Raw genomic sequence first — 15,795 nt, 5'->3', positions numbered from 1 at the left:
GCAGAGTGTCATGCTTCGGATGCCCTAAGTCTTCGGTGGGGAATCTCTTGTGTTGGAAAACAAGAGAAAACAGCAGGAGCCAGAGCAGGGGTGTGGGAGAAGTTTGTTGGAAATATTTGCGACGGTGCAGCTTGCGGGAGGGTCCCCCACTGCCATGCATGCTGTCCGTGCACACCACGCTGGGGAGCCGGCTCCCACAGAGAGAGAACGGCTATTCCTCCCAGTTTAAAATGCCCTTGTTTCCACAAAGTAAGAGCAGCATCCTGTAAAATCAATGTAATTGAGCTGGACACAGGGTGTGATCACAAAACAAAACACTGAAGAAACCTTCCTGGCTGATGTACCAGTGCTGAACTGGCTTCTGGTGTCGAGACCCAAAGCAGAGAGGTGACACCAGTGGAAACGTGGATGGGAACGGCATGCTCGATAAAAAACTGAAGTCTCTGAGATTCTTTTACTTTTGCTATTTGAAAGGAATTTTGTGCTTTGTAGAAGTAAAATACCGGGAATATTACTCACAGCCAGTCTTCATGAACTGCATCATGTTAAAGCTATAAAACAGCATGGGGGTTTTTTATACATATATTTATAGCTGCAATACTATTACTATTCTAGACACAATTGTGTTCACTGCTGCTCTGACTGACTTAGGGTGAGGAGAACTTGACTGCAATCTTTTCACAGCCTTCACAGAGATGTGGATGAACCCTATCATGAAAGGATTAAAGCTGAATTATTCTCCTGAGATGCCCAGTTATCCCTTAACTGAGCCCTTCAGGCCTTAACGATCAATCAAGTGGTTATCACTGCTTGACATGCAAAGAGATATTTTCTCAAAGGCATCCATCAGTAGATGTAAAAAAAAAAATCTTAGGACATCAAAAATTCTTACCCGATGTGATTTGTTCTTAAAGAAATTTCCAGTTCTCTGAGTACTTGAGTAGACTCTTGGACTCGTCTTCTGAATTTCTGTAATTGAGTGAGCAGGCAAATATAACAATTAAACTCATGTGATGCTATTAAAAATATCAACATCTCATGCAGTGCAGAATGAATAAATAAAAGATTAAGGTAAACTGAGAACCCCTCTAAATCCTGAGGAATGCAACAACAATAGTCCGGCAGTCAACAAAAACATACTCAGAAAAATAACTTCTGTTCCCATGCACATTCTTGAGTTTCCAGGATTAAAAAAATTAAAAGCCTGTAGATAAATAAACATTTCTTTACAATACAAGCTTTGTTTTAGTATCAAACTCTCCATTGAGAACTACAGCATTTGGGCTTCATTCTCAGCCTGGTGCTTTAATCTCGCTTTCGAGACTTTACACCCACACCAAAAAACCTGCCGTGATTTCTAAATAATTACCAAAACTGTGGGTGCAAGCCAATAATGAAATACACATGTGCTGCCATCTGCATGCTTTAATAATTTGTGCACACTAAATTGTATCTGCAAATACAGATGCTGAGAAAAGGCCATAAAACATAAGAAGTAAAACACTGGGCAGCAACACAGCACAAAGGAGATGAGATTTCGTGTCATCTCCGTATAGGAGCAGAAAGGGCGACCTGGGAAAACCTCACTGGGACACAGTGAGAGCCCCACTTCACTCCACGGCTCAAAGCAGGCACCGGTCATGGCAGAAGACCTCTAAACGCACACCGACTCATCTCGAGTCGAGTCAAGCAGCTCCTCTCCACCCTCTGCAAAACCAACTTGCAGCAGGGCTACCTTCAGTGTGCAGACAGAGCAAGTCAGCGAGGCCTCCTCCTCTCCCAGCTGGAGAGAGACTGTCGTCTTCTCTCCTGCCTGGTGCTCCTTGCCCATGGAAATCTACTAGAACAGCTGGATAAACTATTCTGGAGCAGTTGTTCTGGTAAATTCTCATTCGTGAACAAGCTAAATGAGAGCAGAATTGGATGGACAATGATAATCACCTTGGAATTGCAGCACTTAACAACCAACTTGGTCATCAGTTACAACACACACAGGCTTGATGTGTTTGGAAAGGGCTTATAAATGCTTAGGACTCAAGTGATGCTGCTGCAAGCAGGACTATGCTCTGAATACTAGGGAAAAAAGGGTTTGTTCTCAGCGCACCACAATAAACCCACAATAAAATCAAGGGGACTACTTGGCAGTTAATAATTGTCATGAGTTCATTTATTGAGGTGAAGATGATGAAAGGATAGGATTTACCTTGCCTTGCTGACCTGTGTGAAAATTACCAGCCGCCTTTTCAACCAGGGTTTTATCACATGCTAGTTAGCACCACTGGCTTACCTGAGGTAAGACTAAATCCCAGCTCAGAAAGCCACTGGCAGACTGAAATAGATGCCTCACTGTAAAGTCCTAGTAGACACAAGGCACTATTAATTTTTACTTTGAAATAGCTAGTTGAGATCAGACATACAGTTTCTCTGGACCTCAGTTAATTAGCTCAGAGTACGAAAACACAGTGCCTTCTCTCCTGAGAGAGTTTACACAATATAACTGCAAGCAATATAAAACCTTACCTCTCGAGAAGTAAAGGTAAAATATTGATGTAGCAAGAGGCAGACAGGAGACAGGGGTAGGAGGGCATGGCAGAAATAGGCAGCACGTTCCCACGCGGGACCGTCACCCCCCAGCGAGGCCAGGCTGCTCTTTGCAACCACAGCAGAGAGCAATGAACCGGCTCTGTGCTTTACTGGGCTCTAGGAGCCACCAAACTGCAATTTCTTCAAAAATGTGTAATTTCAACACTTTCATTTTCCTGTTTCAAAATTCAGCTCAGACAAAAAGCAATTGTTTTCCTGGGAAGAGCCATTATGACCCCAATTACAAGCCGAAACGCACATTTTGCAGCAGCGTTTGGAGCCACCTTCTCTTGGCCATGCTGGGGATCATCAGCAAAAACGCTGACACCACCTCAATTACAGCAATAATCCTGGTAATACGAGCTCTCCCCACAATATCGTGCGTCTGTCCAGAAGTGCATTTGTAAATCTTTCCGCCTCACAGCCCAGGCTGAGGAAAGGCTGCTGGTGATACAGAATAACACGACAAAAGAGAGGAACTCAATGGAGTTATTTTTAGGCTCCTCGGATTTTTCATTTGTCATGGGACTCTTACAGTGGTATTAGGATAAGAAAGGCTTCAATGTGTGCCCACGGAGTAACCACAGAGCAAAGCCAAACACTAAACGAATTTCAAAAACCCTTCAGGAGAAAAACACAAAGACCCCTGTTCACCATTTTTTTTTAAAAAAAACTATAATCAGCTACAGGCAAATTTAAAAGTTTCCTACTAAATGGTTTCCTACTCCTTGTTAGAGCCTCCAACAAGAGAAGCACTGTCAGAAGACATTACCGCAGCCTTGAAGACACGAGCTAGCGACGGCACACTGGAAGCACAGGGTACCCAGTGTCTGCCCCTCGCCTTTCACAGGGACGGAGGTGCACCTCCGCTGCGGCTGGAGCCGGCCGCGGCCTGGAAGCCCTGTGTCAGGATACGTATTTTACCGCAGGGCACCAACCTCAGCTAATTGTACAGCAACACAAAGCAGCGATTGTTGAGGACAAGGCAGAGCCAGTCAATGGCAGGATCTGCTATGCCCTCTCTGCCTTTTTTTGTTGTTTTTTTTTTTTTTAAAGGCTATTATAACTATCAACACAGGATATGAGCTGATATCCAAAGTGGTTAAATACCAAAGGTTCAGGTCCTCTAAATGGGACGTAGGTTTATTGTTATTCTAAAATCCTGCAGGCTATTACTAAGCCCATCAGAGCAGCACAGAAATATCAGAACCAGCCACAAATACATCCTGGTACAGAAGCCACATTCAGGGATGCACGACATTCACATGAAAGGCCAAGTGAAGTGCCTGAGTCTTTCATGAGTGATTATCAAACTATTTTGGACAAAATAATACGCAGAAGGACGGGTGAGGCTCTACCATGTAAACACACCCCAGGTTACGTCTTTACTTCGCAACCCTGAAAACTCAGGTGAGACTGCAAGCAAGAGGTGAACTGTGCCAGCTGTACTGAACTTCTGTCACGCAAATGCCCAGACAAAAGGACTCAAAACTTCAACATCCCCTTCACTCGGGTGAGAAAAGTGCCATCCGAGAGAGGTTTTATTCACCACCAGCACTGCCCACATGAAAAGTCAGACCTAGAGTACAGCTCAGTGATAATTTGTCAGACTATTTATTGAAGCTAAAGTTATTAAAACAAGCTGTTTCGTGTGTCAGATGGCCCTTTTCTTTGCAACATCTGTTCTCCTTTCTGAGCTGCAAAAACTGCAGCGTCTTTCCAACTTCTCTTTGCTTCTCTCTGCAGTTTGTTCCATCTCCGAGACTCTTCTCAGAGACTTTTACGGGGCCTTTTACACAAAGGCAGGAAGGAACCCGGACCCCGGGACCGTCCTCGCCGAGGAACGAGGGACGGGCGAGAGGAAACAGGACGCTCCTCACCTTCCTGGTTACAGCTGGGTCCAGATAGCCCTTCAACTTCTGGATGTATGTATGTGGAGGATTCTTCACTTGAAATCTTTCCTGCAAAGGATACAAAATGGCTGATGTTTATTCTTGTAACATCTTCTATATTTACTTACTATATATATAAAATGCATGCACACACATATGTATTTAAACAGTATATATTTATAACATAGTTTTATATGTATATACCTTATATTCATAAGTATATAATCTATGCATATACAATATGCATGCAAATAAAATATATTTACATGTATCTTGATATTCCAAAATTTGATATTTATATAGGATGCATAGAAATATACCTTACATATTCAATGACAATTTTGAATTTTAGTTACACATACAAACACACACATCTGAAATAACAGGGTTTCTGCTAGCCAGGAGTACTGAGGGAAAAGAGAAGCGTTAGAAGAGCTTGCCCATGTTTGATTGAAAGCCATCACCACAAAAACCGAGACACCTTTTTTATCATTTGGACCAAGCCTAAAAACACGCTGCACGGTCTGTTCATGGGAGAAGTCACATCATTTCATTGTTCAGACTCCAGAAAAATGAATGCCAGAGCGGCATGTTACCAATAAACAAGTAATATTTTAACTCCATGACATTAAATCGCACTGTCTTCGTAAGTGGCCCACCAGGTCCAGCCCAACCCTTACTGCAGGTTCCCGTTTACAGGGAGGGGCACCGGACTGGCGAGGGCAGAGAGCCAGACGGGCACAGGCAAAGCCTCCCCTGCCACGGGCACAAAGCGGTCACACAGTATTTGGGCCATAGTGAGTTCAGCTCGTCCTGGTGGAGCCCCACATGCGAACGACGACCAGCGCTCAGTCTTTATTTCCATTACAAAGCACGCACGAGCCTGGCCAGCTCTCCTGGCAATAGCGGTGCAGACTTCGTTAGCCACACAGGAGGGCTCTGCCCAGCCACCACACAGGAGGGCTTGTTTATTCTACCTTAATACACCCAACCACAGCAGCATCCCGCTTCCTACGTCAACACAACGTTTCAGCACCAACGCGTTCATCGTGCCTTGGGGTCAGCTCCCCACGCTGTTTCTGCCAGCACCGCTTGCGTGGGGAGCACGTCGGTCGTTGAGCTCATCCCAGCCACCCACGGCTCCCAGCGATTCGGAGCGCTTCCTTCAGCACTTGTGTCACACAAGGGCAGAACTGGTGGGAAGCAAGCCAGCAGACGCTAGCGAGACCACCGTTACACCACCACAGGCAAATTATGGACCAGATGCCCACCCCTGTCCCACTGGGAAAGCTCAGGAACCACCACGTGCCTCTCCTCCCCACTGAGGTTGGAGTCTTACCAACCTCGGACATGGAGAAAGGCAGGTTGTCCACGATTGTGGGCTTTACTCATCTCCTTACCCATGCCTGCTTTCCTGCTTTCTGTCGTACGCCAGCAGCGTGCCTGACTTCCCTTCCCCATCTCACCTGCTGCTAGTCCAGTGCCAAGAGATTCCCATCTGCTTTTAAGACTCACTTCTCACCAAAGGCTTCCCAATGCCCCACCTTACAGGGCGACACTTGATCTGCAATCCAGAATCAACCACATTCAGGATCGAATTAAAGATTTTAATGACAAATACAAGGTCTGTAAGGTTTGCATTCTGCGAGCTGCTTGATTTTTGCTTGCTTTTTTACCAGTTGCATGGCCAGTTTGAAACTTATCCTACAAAAGCTGCTGTGAAACACGAGTTGTTCTGCAAGGAGTATGCTATGTCCAAACCTGTTAAGAGCATTACCAAAAGTTCTGATACTATTTGTATCTTGGAAGAATTTTAAACTATTCTGCCCCTTCCCTTGAGGAAAGATCTCATAACAATTTCCTCCTGAAATTTCACATTTTATAACTGATATTTGAAACCTCCTTTTATTAGGTCAGGATGCAATTTTGACTACATTATCTGAAAGTTATTTCATAATGAATAGTACACTGCTGCCCAGTTACCAGAACGTACTGTCTGCACACCAAAAGTTGTTCCTGTTATTATCTTGCTGCTTGCTGTAAAAAAGTAATTCATCATGGTCAGAAGGAAAAAATGAACCAAAAGTCTGCCCTGTGGTCCATCAGCCCCGGGCGAGAGCTCTGTAAGACACAGAGCAGACATTTCTTTCCTCTTTTATAACTGGATTTTTTTTCCATGCACCTTCACATGTATGGGCCAAACACAGTCCTGGAATTGGCATTCCCTTTCTATCTAAAAAACAGTTCAAAAAATGCCAAGTTCTTTGTTGCCAGCTCCTCTCCGGCCAAAGCGACACCAAGGGTGTCTGCCCTGTGCCATCCTCCCCCAGCACCATGCCCACCGCCATGGCTTCCTCCGGCTCTATAGGCATGGCCATGCACCTTCACATGTATGGGCCAAACACAGTCCTGGAATTGGCATTCCCTTTCTATCTAAAAAACAGTTCAAAAAATGCCAAGTTCTTTGTTGCCAGCTCCTCTCCGGCCAAAGCGACACCAAGGGTGTCTGCCCTGTGCCATCCTCCCCCAGCACCATGCCCACCGCCATGGCTTCCTCCGGCTCTATAGGCATGGACACTTCGAGCCGGTCTCATCTCAGCTGGCCCACACAGGTCGGACAGTCCCTTTCACACCCTTGTCGTTAAATTTGCTGCTAATTGGAACTGCTGCCGGTGTGCGGGGAAAGACAGACGCACGAGACGGATGCACGGAGTCACAGGCAGGTTTGGAAACAGTGTGCCAAGGCTCCATCACACAGCTCCACCAGCGCAAGCAGAAATCATCTGCCACATCCCGAGAGGTGGGCGACGGTCAGCCCTCGCATCCAACTCTCTGGAAAATGGGAGCAGAAACACCCACAGATGTTGACAGGGACTTTAAAGGAAATAAAAAAATAAATTAAAAAAAAAAGCACATAAATTAAAAAAAAAAAGCACATAAAGTAAATCAGTTAAAAGAATAAGATGTCAATATTCAAAGTACCTTAACTGCTAGCTTAATTTATGCACTTTTTACAGGACACTGCTAGGCCAGTTTCTCAGTCAGACTTACAGCTCCCTCAGGATACCGTGGACTGTGGCTTTACAGTGGGCATAAATATAAGTTATTTAGAAGCAATTTCCATCCATTAACCCATTTTAGAACTTCTTCACACTGGCACACAGACAAAAAAAACCACTTTGCTGTAAATGAGAATCTGGCCTATTGTAGACTAGTAAAGAGTTATAGAGGTATCTGGACCTCGGAGACCACTGCCGTTTCTCATTTTTCCCCTCAACAGTTTTATATTAGCTCCAGAGACATTACAGCATTTGAATAACCATGTCCTTCTCTACAAAGTAACACAAAGGTAGAAGTGTTTTCACTGTACCACTTAATAACCATGTCCAAATATTATTCTTTGCATCTGCAAGTGATGGAGCAAAGTGGTGGAGCACCAAGCCGAAGGTCCACTCTTGAAGAGTGGTGGGCGACGTGAGAGCACCAGCGAGCAGCAGGCACGGCAGAGTCCCAGACTAACAAGGCTCCACGTTAGCTCTCATATTTATTCCTCCCCTTTTTGGGGGGTTCTCTCCTGCCAAGGTAGTTCTGCTGTGTTTAGTCTAATCCTCCAGAGAAGCTATTTCACTCTTACGGATTTATTTCTCTTATTAACTAATCAGCCATCATCTGCTAAAGTGACAGGAGCTTTTCCTAACTGCCAGTTTTAATATCTGGAGTCTTCAAAATGAAATGCTTATGGAGACTCAAAGAGCACATTTAGTAGTCTGTGATGCAGATACTATACGTTTTTGTTTGTTTTCTTAAAACCTAGCTGTAATTATGTATTTATGTAATAATCTCTACAGCGACTTCATTAAAAAAGATGCTGCTCATTACTGTATAGTGGAATTGCATGTGCTGAAGAATTTTAAAGACATTATCCATGAACAGCAGATACCAGCAATGCTCTTCTCTAACTAGTGACCAAGAACCACTTGTGGTAAACATCTACTAGTCCTGGAAACATTTTTATAGCCCCTTAAAGTGTTTTTTCTGCTGCGGAAAGCCAAGAGGGATTAGCCTTTAAAATTGCCCTTTCCTGGCTACAATTACTGTCTCAGTTTATCCAGCTTTGACTGTTTTATATTAGAGGCTCATACATTGCAAGCTGCAAGAACCAGGACTCGGTGCTGTGCAGCGACGGCAGCCCGAGGCTCCCCGACGCCTCCGGAACACCCTGAACGTCTGCTTGCAGCCATCATCCTCCCAAAAAACTGATGCTCTGCCAGAGCTCACACGGGGTGAGAAGGCATGGTGCTGCGCGACTGCAGTCTGGTATTTCGCTTGCCATGAATGCTGTAAGTGACTGTGCAGGCTGGCCAGCCCAGGGTCCTCTCAAGGTCCTCTGGTCCTTCTTGAGAGCATCTACTTCCCTGTAGAGACAAACACGCTTCCCAGCTAACACTGTGGCACTTCACTCGTAACCCACTTGCCTTAGATACTGTAGATAATGAGTTAAAAATTGTTGCTTTTTCCTGTCTGCTCCTCCCCTCCATTTTTGGCAATTTGCAATCGCTCACTGGCCAAATCTGCTTTCAAAATAAGAATTTATACAGCAAGGGGTTTAACGCTATTTGAACGAGGAGGTTGGGGATTTTTACCACACACATATAAAGTTTAAAATCCCTATTTGAGTCTCCAAACTTCACTGAGCAAAAAGCATAAGCCAGTGGGTGACATCATGACTGGGACATGGTGGCTTCCCTTCCCGGTCGCCCCAGGACTGGGCCATTCAGACACAACAAAGTTAATAAATCCCAACGAAATCTATTTTATCTCCACTACGTGACTCATATAAGCACCAACACTATCTACAGACCTGAAAGGAGAAAGGCGCAGACCAGCAATAACTCAACCCTGCCTTTGTCAGCCACCTAGAAAGCAAACTAACTTAATTTCCCAAGGATAAAAGGCTCTTTCTTACTTTAAAAATTGCTGAGGAGTGGTGCTGTAAGCCAGAACGACAGACAAGCGCAGAGAAGGACATACAAGGAGCCAGTGGCACCGGACCGGAGAGCAGTGAGATGACCTGGTCCCCAGCAGCTCCCTTCAGGGCAATAAATGATGAGCATTCAGGGAAAAAGCTTGGATGGGGGGAGCACAACACCGCTCCTGTGCTGCTTTTACCAGCAATCTCCAGAATTAGCACTTTCTTTTCTGATGGATAGCAAAAAAAAAAGGGGCTGAGGGGGGTTTACTTCAGCAGCAAAGTGAAACTGCCGGATTTCTGCATTTCCTCTTCCATGTGATCCTACAAAGAACTTGACACATCTCTTGTTCACCCAAATCTGGAAAATGTATTAATTTCGTAACCAGGAAATTGTGGCTTTTCCAGAGATCTTTTGCTTCCAAAAATATTCAGGACATTTTCTGCATTAGTGACATATGTTATTATTATTATTACCCTTGCTAACTTGTTTCATTCTTAGGATTCATATACGTTAAATAAACACACAGTGCATCCGACTCGGTATCCAGGCTTGTCAGAAATGCCAGCAGGCAGTCAGGAATTGCCAGGAGTGCATAAAGCACATGGATGGTGAACACTGGTGAAAGGAGGTGGACAAGCAGGGCTGGAGACCAGTGTCTTCTCATTCCCGAGGCACAAACACGTCGTAAACGCGGTGCACATTTCCACCACTCGTCCCCCATCCCACACAGACCTGGAGGGTGGCTCAGTCCCAGCCCCAGCAATGCAGCCAGCCCACCAGCAGGACAGTATGTCACTTTATATGTCTTATTACAGAATGAAACGATAGCAGCCGTTCATCTCTGTGCTGATTAGGGGGCAGAGGGATCCATTTCCACCACTGTTAATTTTCTGCAAAACCAGGTCACCAGCGCAGGACCCGGCCAAGAGGCACGAGAGCCGCAGATGCTCCCTCCGAGGCCGGAGATGCCAACCCCTGCCCAGCCCCACGCCACTGAGCCTTGGACCCCTCGTGCCCCGTGCCTGTACCTCCAACTGCTCTATCACCCACACTGCCTGATTTTCAGTGAGCCACCTCTCTCAGGGCCAACCAGTCAGATAAATGAAGCTGCGAGCGTCTCTACCGTCCAAACGCTCGTGAGTTCAATAAAACACTGGGTTTTCTAGCTTGTATTTTACCCACAACAGGGGAGATTCAATGGTATACACAACATTTTTTTTATGCAAAGGCTCTCAAAACACAGTTGTAAATGGATGCTGCAGCATGTGCGAAGACATGGAAAATGCTTGGTTGAATGTTATCAAAAAAATCCAGATCTCTGCTGCAAAAGGGTTAATGGCACCATATGGTAACACACAGCGTGAGGTGCCGCTTTTCAATCACCGTCCCTTCATCACATTTCTGAGGAGAGGTTTGGGGCTCACCTGAGATGTTTGTTTCAAACAACAAACAGCACAGCGTCCCCGCGAAACCCTGATCCTCGCTCAGTCCCATCCAGCAGTCACCGCCTGTCCCTTTCTTCATCAGCCATCCACCCGAGACGCACGGGCAGCACGCAGGAGGGCTGATGGAGGACCACGCGGGAGGACCACTCCACTGCCTGCAGCCTGGACATGGCCCAGCATGCCTTTAAAGTAACTCCCAGCCCGAATCCAAAGGACACCTAGATATCTGTCAGCGCTCCCTGGTGCTCTGGACTTTAAAATGGCAGGCATGGACCACCACGGCTCTGTGCAGTTACACTCTCAACCAGTCCATAGTGCACAATCTCACAAAAAAAAACCAAAAATAAAAATAAACATAGTATCAAGAACCTGCCTCTCCCCAGACCTGGTTTATGGAGGGGAAGGCTGCACGCCATTTTCCCTTTGCAGAGCTCGATGAACAGTGGCAGAGGAGGAAGGGGCGCAGAAGCAAGCCTGGCTTTAAGGGCGTGCAGGTGTGTGGCACACGCTAGTGTGCACCAACCTCTTTTACAATATAACAGAGTGCCTAGTGATTAACATTTTTGTCTCATTTAGAGAAGGATCCAACACATTCAGTCAACGCTGATTGAACCTAAGTGTAAACGAACACAAGTCCGACAGTCCCTCTGTGGTTTCAGATGTTATCCTTCTCCAGGGTATCTTGAACGCTGTCTATTTTTGATAGCCTAATCTCACAACACCAGATTTCTGTGCTGGGGCTCCCCCTCCACCATGATGCTCAGCCAGGCAGCAAGCCCAGGTAGCCCTCCTCTCCCTGGGGAGGGCCAACCCGGTCCTGGCAGAGCCAGGGTCTCACCCAGAGAGCTGGAGGACTCAGGGAGTGTCACAGCACAACCTTCTCACCTGGGACCGCGTTTCCAACAAGGGCCCATACCTGCCCATTTTTAGTCACAAAAAACCCCTAAAGCGGAACATGGCGCCCCGCCAATGTGCCACACGTGGCCTTGTTTTAGGTGCAATTACCCCCGACACAGGCACAGAGGAGCCTGAGCCCCCTGGAAGCAAAGCTGAGGGGTGGCACAGGGACCCCCACCCAGGAGGCTGCTGGAGAAACCCACCGCCATCACGGTGAGCTCCATGCTGGCCACCAGTGTCCGAAACAGCCGGCACCTGCCTTCATTACAAATTTGATTAGGAAAGGGAGAGACTTCTACAAATACCCCAGTGAGGATATTTTGGATGTAAACCACACAACTTTCATCTTAGGTCTCTTAACCCATTATTCCCCACACACACCTCCAGTGTCCCCAAAGGTGAGGACATGGTGATGCCCCTGCCACAATTTGCCATTAGAGGGCAACGAAGAACTTTGCAAGATGTCCCCAGCCTCTTCCCTCAACACTCGTGCCCTCTCTGTAACACCTCACGGCATGCAGCTGGAAAAAGGGGCCCAGAGTACCACCAAATGTAGCTCACCGGGAAGCCGGGAAGCCAAAAGGGTGGCTCGCCATGCCAGGAAATGGTATCCTCTTCCCTGCCTGGATCCTTCCCAATGCTCACCCCTCAGATGACCACCGTTCGGCCCTCTCCAGGATGCGAAACAGGTTTACTGGCTTTGTTCTTCTCCTTCTTCGCAAGCCAGAGAGGTAGGGAGCAAGGTTTCAGGACACCAGCAGAAACGCTTAGATGACTTCCAAGGTTTATAGACAAAAGAACAGAAAATACCACACAGGACGAGTCCCCCACAGCCAGCCCAGCAACCCTTACGACGATTCACTACAACATGCACAATCCTATTCACAGTAGATTTTTTTATTATCATCATCATCATTATTATTATTATTATTACTACTCCTCCTACTACCATGAGACTGGTAGCTCCTCACTTCGTTAATATCACTTCTGCAAAAGTGAGAATTCCTTTTGGCGGCCGAACTCTCTCCCCTAATATTCTCAACATATTTTACAGACAAAGTTTCAGGGTCTGCTTTACAGACTATTTAGAAAATATCATTTAAGAGCAACCTCTGGACCCTTTTTCCTTTCAGACCTAAGTTGAAAACCAGCACAGGAGGGTAAGAGTTAATTTCCTCAAGCTGTTACATTAATTTACATCCTCAGTCCTTCACTAAGTAAAAACAGGCGAAAACGGTGTAATGAGTGATACCAACAGAAAATAGCAGTCAAAATTTTCATCCACACTAAAAACATACATTCTGTACAAAATCTATTCCTGGAAGTACTTTTATCCACGCACCATAATTACGTGGACAGATACAAATATTTCACACCCCATACGCTGTATTACGGTGCTTTTACAGACATCTGCTTCATGCTGCTCTAATTTACAGCGGATGGCCAGCACCCACCAGGGATGCCAGGGCTGCCGGGGAGCTGTGACAGATCGCAGATATGCAGCCCTTTATTGCCCAAGCACGTCCCCTCAGATGGCCAGACGCTGGAAGGGTGGCACACTGTCACCTCCCGTCCCCTCGGGATCCTCGCAGTGTTGGGCTACGCAGTGCAGGTTAGAACAGTCCTGCGCTGCTTCTCTGCTTACCCTCTCCAAGCAATGGGAAGCAGACTCATCCCAACCCGGGGGTGGACTGAGTGTTGTGCAAGGAGCTATTCAGATACTTGATTACTCCAGATTGCAAATTTCCTTCACGGCGTTTCCATCCGCTCATCCCTCCTATCTTGCTGTAGAGTTTAGGAGTGAATCAGCAGCAGCTGCACGTTGCAAAGGGTGGATCCGCTCTGAGGTGGGAGTTTGCACATTGAGGCTGTGATCTAACTGCTTCTGCCTGCCCTGCTGCCAACTCGGTGCAAACAGAGCACACAGACTCCACCACAGAACTCACGCTTCCATGTGCCTGCTCTAAGTGTGCAAGCTCTAAGCAAACACCCATGAAACAAATCACTTACAGTAGATAAAGCAATTTGTTCAGTGTCTCACTAAACTGAAACTTTAAATAGCTCAACGCTTTAGGTTTTCTGCACAGAAAACTCATGGAGAAAAGCAAGTAATTCCTTATTCAGCTTTACGTTAAGGTAGTTGGATTTTATCAGAGGCTCCACCACTGTAATAGCTAAATAGGAAATGTCCCACCAATCTATTTATTAAAATGTTCCTGACCTCACAGCATGACTGTACCTTCTGCCAAACTCTCATCCTGGTACTGCGGTGTTTACGTTTCAAGGAAACATCCTACTTTCTCAGTCCTGCATCAATTATTTTCATCAGTGATTACTTTTGAAGGTTATGGCATTTTGCTGTTGGCTCACAAATGCACATCCTACCTTTTGCGTGCTTCACTTTCTCTAAATAATGCTGTTTCTGTTCATTCGTCATGGCAGAGCCAACCTGTTAATTGTTCTATATTGCTGCCAAGTCTGCACGCCACAGCAGAGCTCATACACAAAAGATGCCACAGCATATGGTGCTGCTTAATCCGAGGTTGTTGTTCAACCTCTGGAGGCGAAGAGGAGTTCAGGCTGCATCACTATTCGCCTCTCGCTGAAGGCGACAGCTACCGCCAACCGCGACAACGGCTCATGATGTGGAAAGCCAAATACTCACTGGATTATGACCATTTGCTCGTGTTACACAGGTCAAGACAGACCAAACTCATAGCACTTGCTGAGAGGTGACTGTGGTGGGCAAAATAAGCAGCATTCACTGCCCAGAGGAAACAGGCACAGGGGTGATGGTAACATCAGAGAGGAAAGAAATACCATTCCGTGGCAAAAAAGGGAATTATTGTTACAAGGCTTCTATGAGTTGTTACCAATAAAGGTGCATAAGGCCAAAGCAATGAGTGTTTCAATCCGTTCAAATATGTGTCCTCTGCAAGGTCCCTTTCTAAGCCCGGGGACACTGCTGACGGAACCCAGTTTGTGCTCTCAACGGGATGTTTGCCAAAAGCCCTCCCAGCCACCCTTACCTGGTCACAGATGAGCTCCCACTTCTTCTCGTTGTCGTACTGCCGCAGCAGCCGGGCTTTGTCGGGCGGCAAGTTCATCGCATTCTGCGGAGAAAGAGAAAGCAAACGTGAGGGACCACAGAGGGCTCGGGCTCAGGCGGAGTCAGACATGAGCAAACCAAGGCAACGTGGCTGTGGTTGCTTTAATTGTTTTATGTGAATTCCTGTTGACAGGGTTATTCAGAAACATTCCCTCTAAATGTCATCTTTGGCCCCAAAAGCGCCAGTGAATCACAAGGCACTGAAGGGCAGGGCTTGACGCTGGGCTATGCTGGGACACAGGAGGAGGTGAGCGACTAGAGCTCAGGACCAGCCACCTCCGTCCGGAGGAGAGGACGGGGCTTCCCCATGCTGCCAGGGCACAGCAGCCACCTTCCACCCCAGACAGGTCCCTGCGGTGCACCACATCCCCTCTTCCCTTCGCCTGCCCCCGCCGGAGCACACTCATAAGGGAAATGCACAGTCCAGCTGCGGGCTGGGGACTGCAGAAGTCCAGTGCTCTCCAAACAAGATCTTGAAATGCCACTTCATTTTATTTCAACAGCGGGACACTGTTCAGGTTTTTAAATGTCACCACATGCAACCTTATCTGGATAATACAGATCCCGGAGGTAGAATTGCTGCTGCCCAGTGACGCTGTGCTACTTGCACACGCAAAGATAACGATCCCAAGACTGTGAATGACAACCTGCAGTAACGAGTTGGAAAGCAGGGAGAGGCAGCAATTAGATGATGCCTATCATTTGCTGGCTCCTTTGATGTCAGTTGAGATATCTTTCCACGGGCAGTTGTCTCGGGTTTGCTGGCACAGGCTGGCTACTCGCTCCCAAGGCAGTTTTCCTACGAGCCATGTCTCTAAATGCGCAGCATAACTGTCGTGCTTACGATCCCGGAGAACCCAGGAACGCCTCGAGAGCTTCGTAAACACCAAGTCTGG

The 15,795-nt window shown here is 46.7% G+C and overlaps 1 protein-coding gene across 1 annotated transcript in view; it reads right to left on the bottom strand.

Annotated features, from left to right (window-relative positions):
• The window catches only part of FMNL2 (formin-like 2), a gene marked incomplete at its 3' end in the record, with an annotated part of 55,208 nt that extends 40,311 nt beyond the window's left edge, over positions 1-14,897 (bottom strand). Inside the window, exons 1-3 of the mRNA XM_009582537.1 lie at positions 14,820-14,897; positions 4,464-4,544; positions 893-969 (exon numbers count right to left, since the gene is read on the bottom strand). Of these exons, the coding sequence (XP_009580832.1) occupies positions 893-969; positions 4,464-4,544; positions 14,820-14,897 (236 nt within the window). The remainder of the gene's footprint in view (positions 1-892; positions 970-4,463; positions 4,545-14,819) is intronic.
• Between the last annotated feature and the right edge of the window lie 898 nt (positions 14,898-15,795).

Source organism: Fulmarus glacialis, unplaced genomic scaffold (assembly GCF_000690835.1).
Source record: "Fulmarus glacialis isolate BGI_N327 unplaced genomic scaffold, ASM69083v1 scaffold17747, whole genome shotgun sequence".
Lineage (NCBI taxonomy): Eukaryota > Metazoa > Chordata > Aves > Procellariiformes > Procellariidae > Fulmarus > Fulmarus glacialis.
This window is presented reverse-complemented; position numbering and strand designations above follow the sequence as displayed.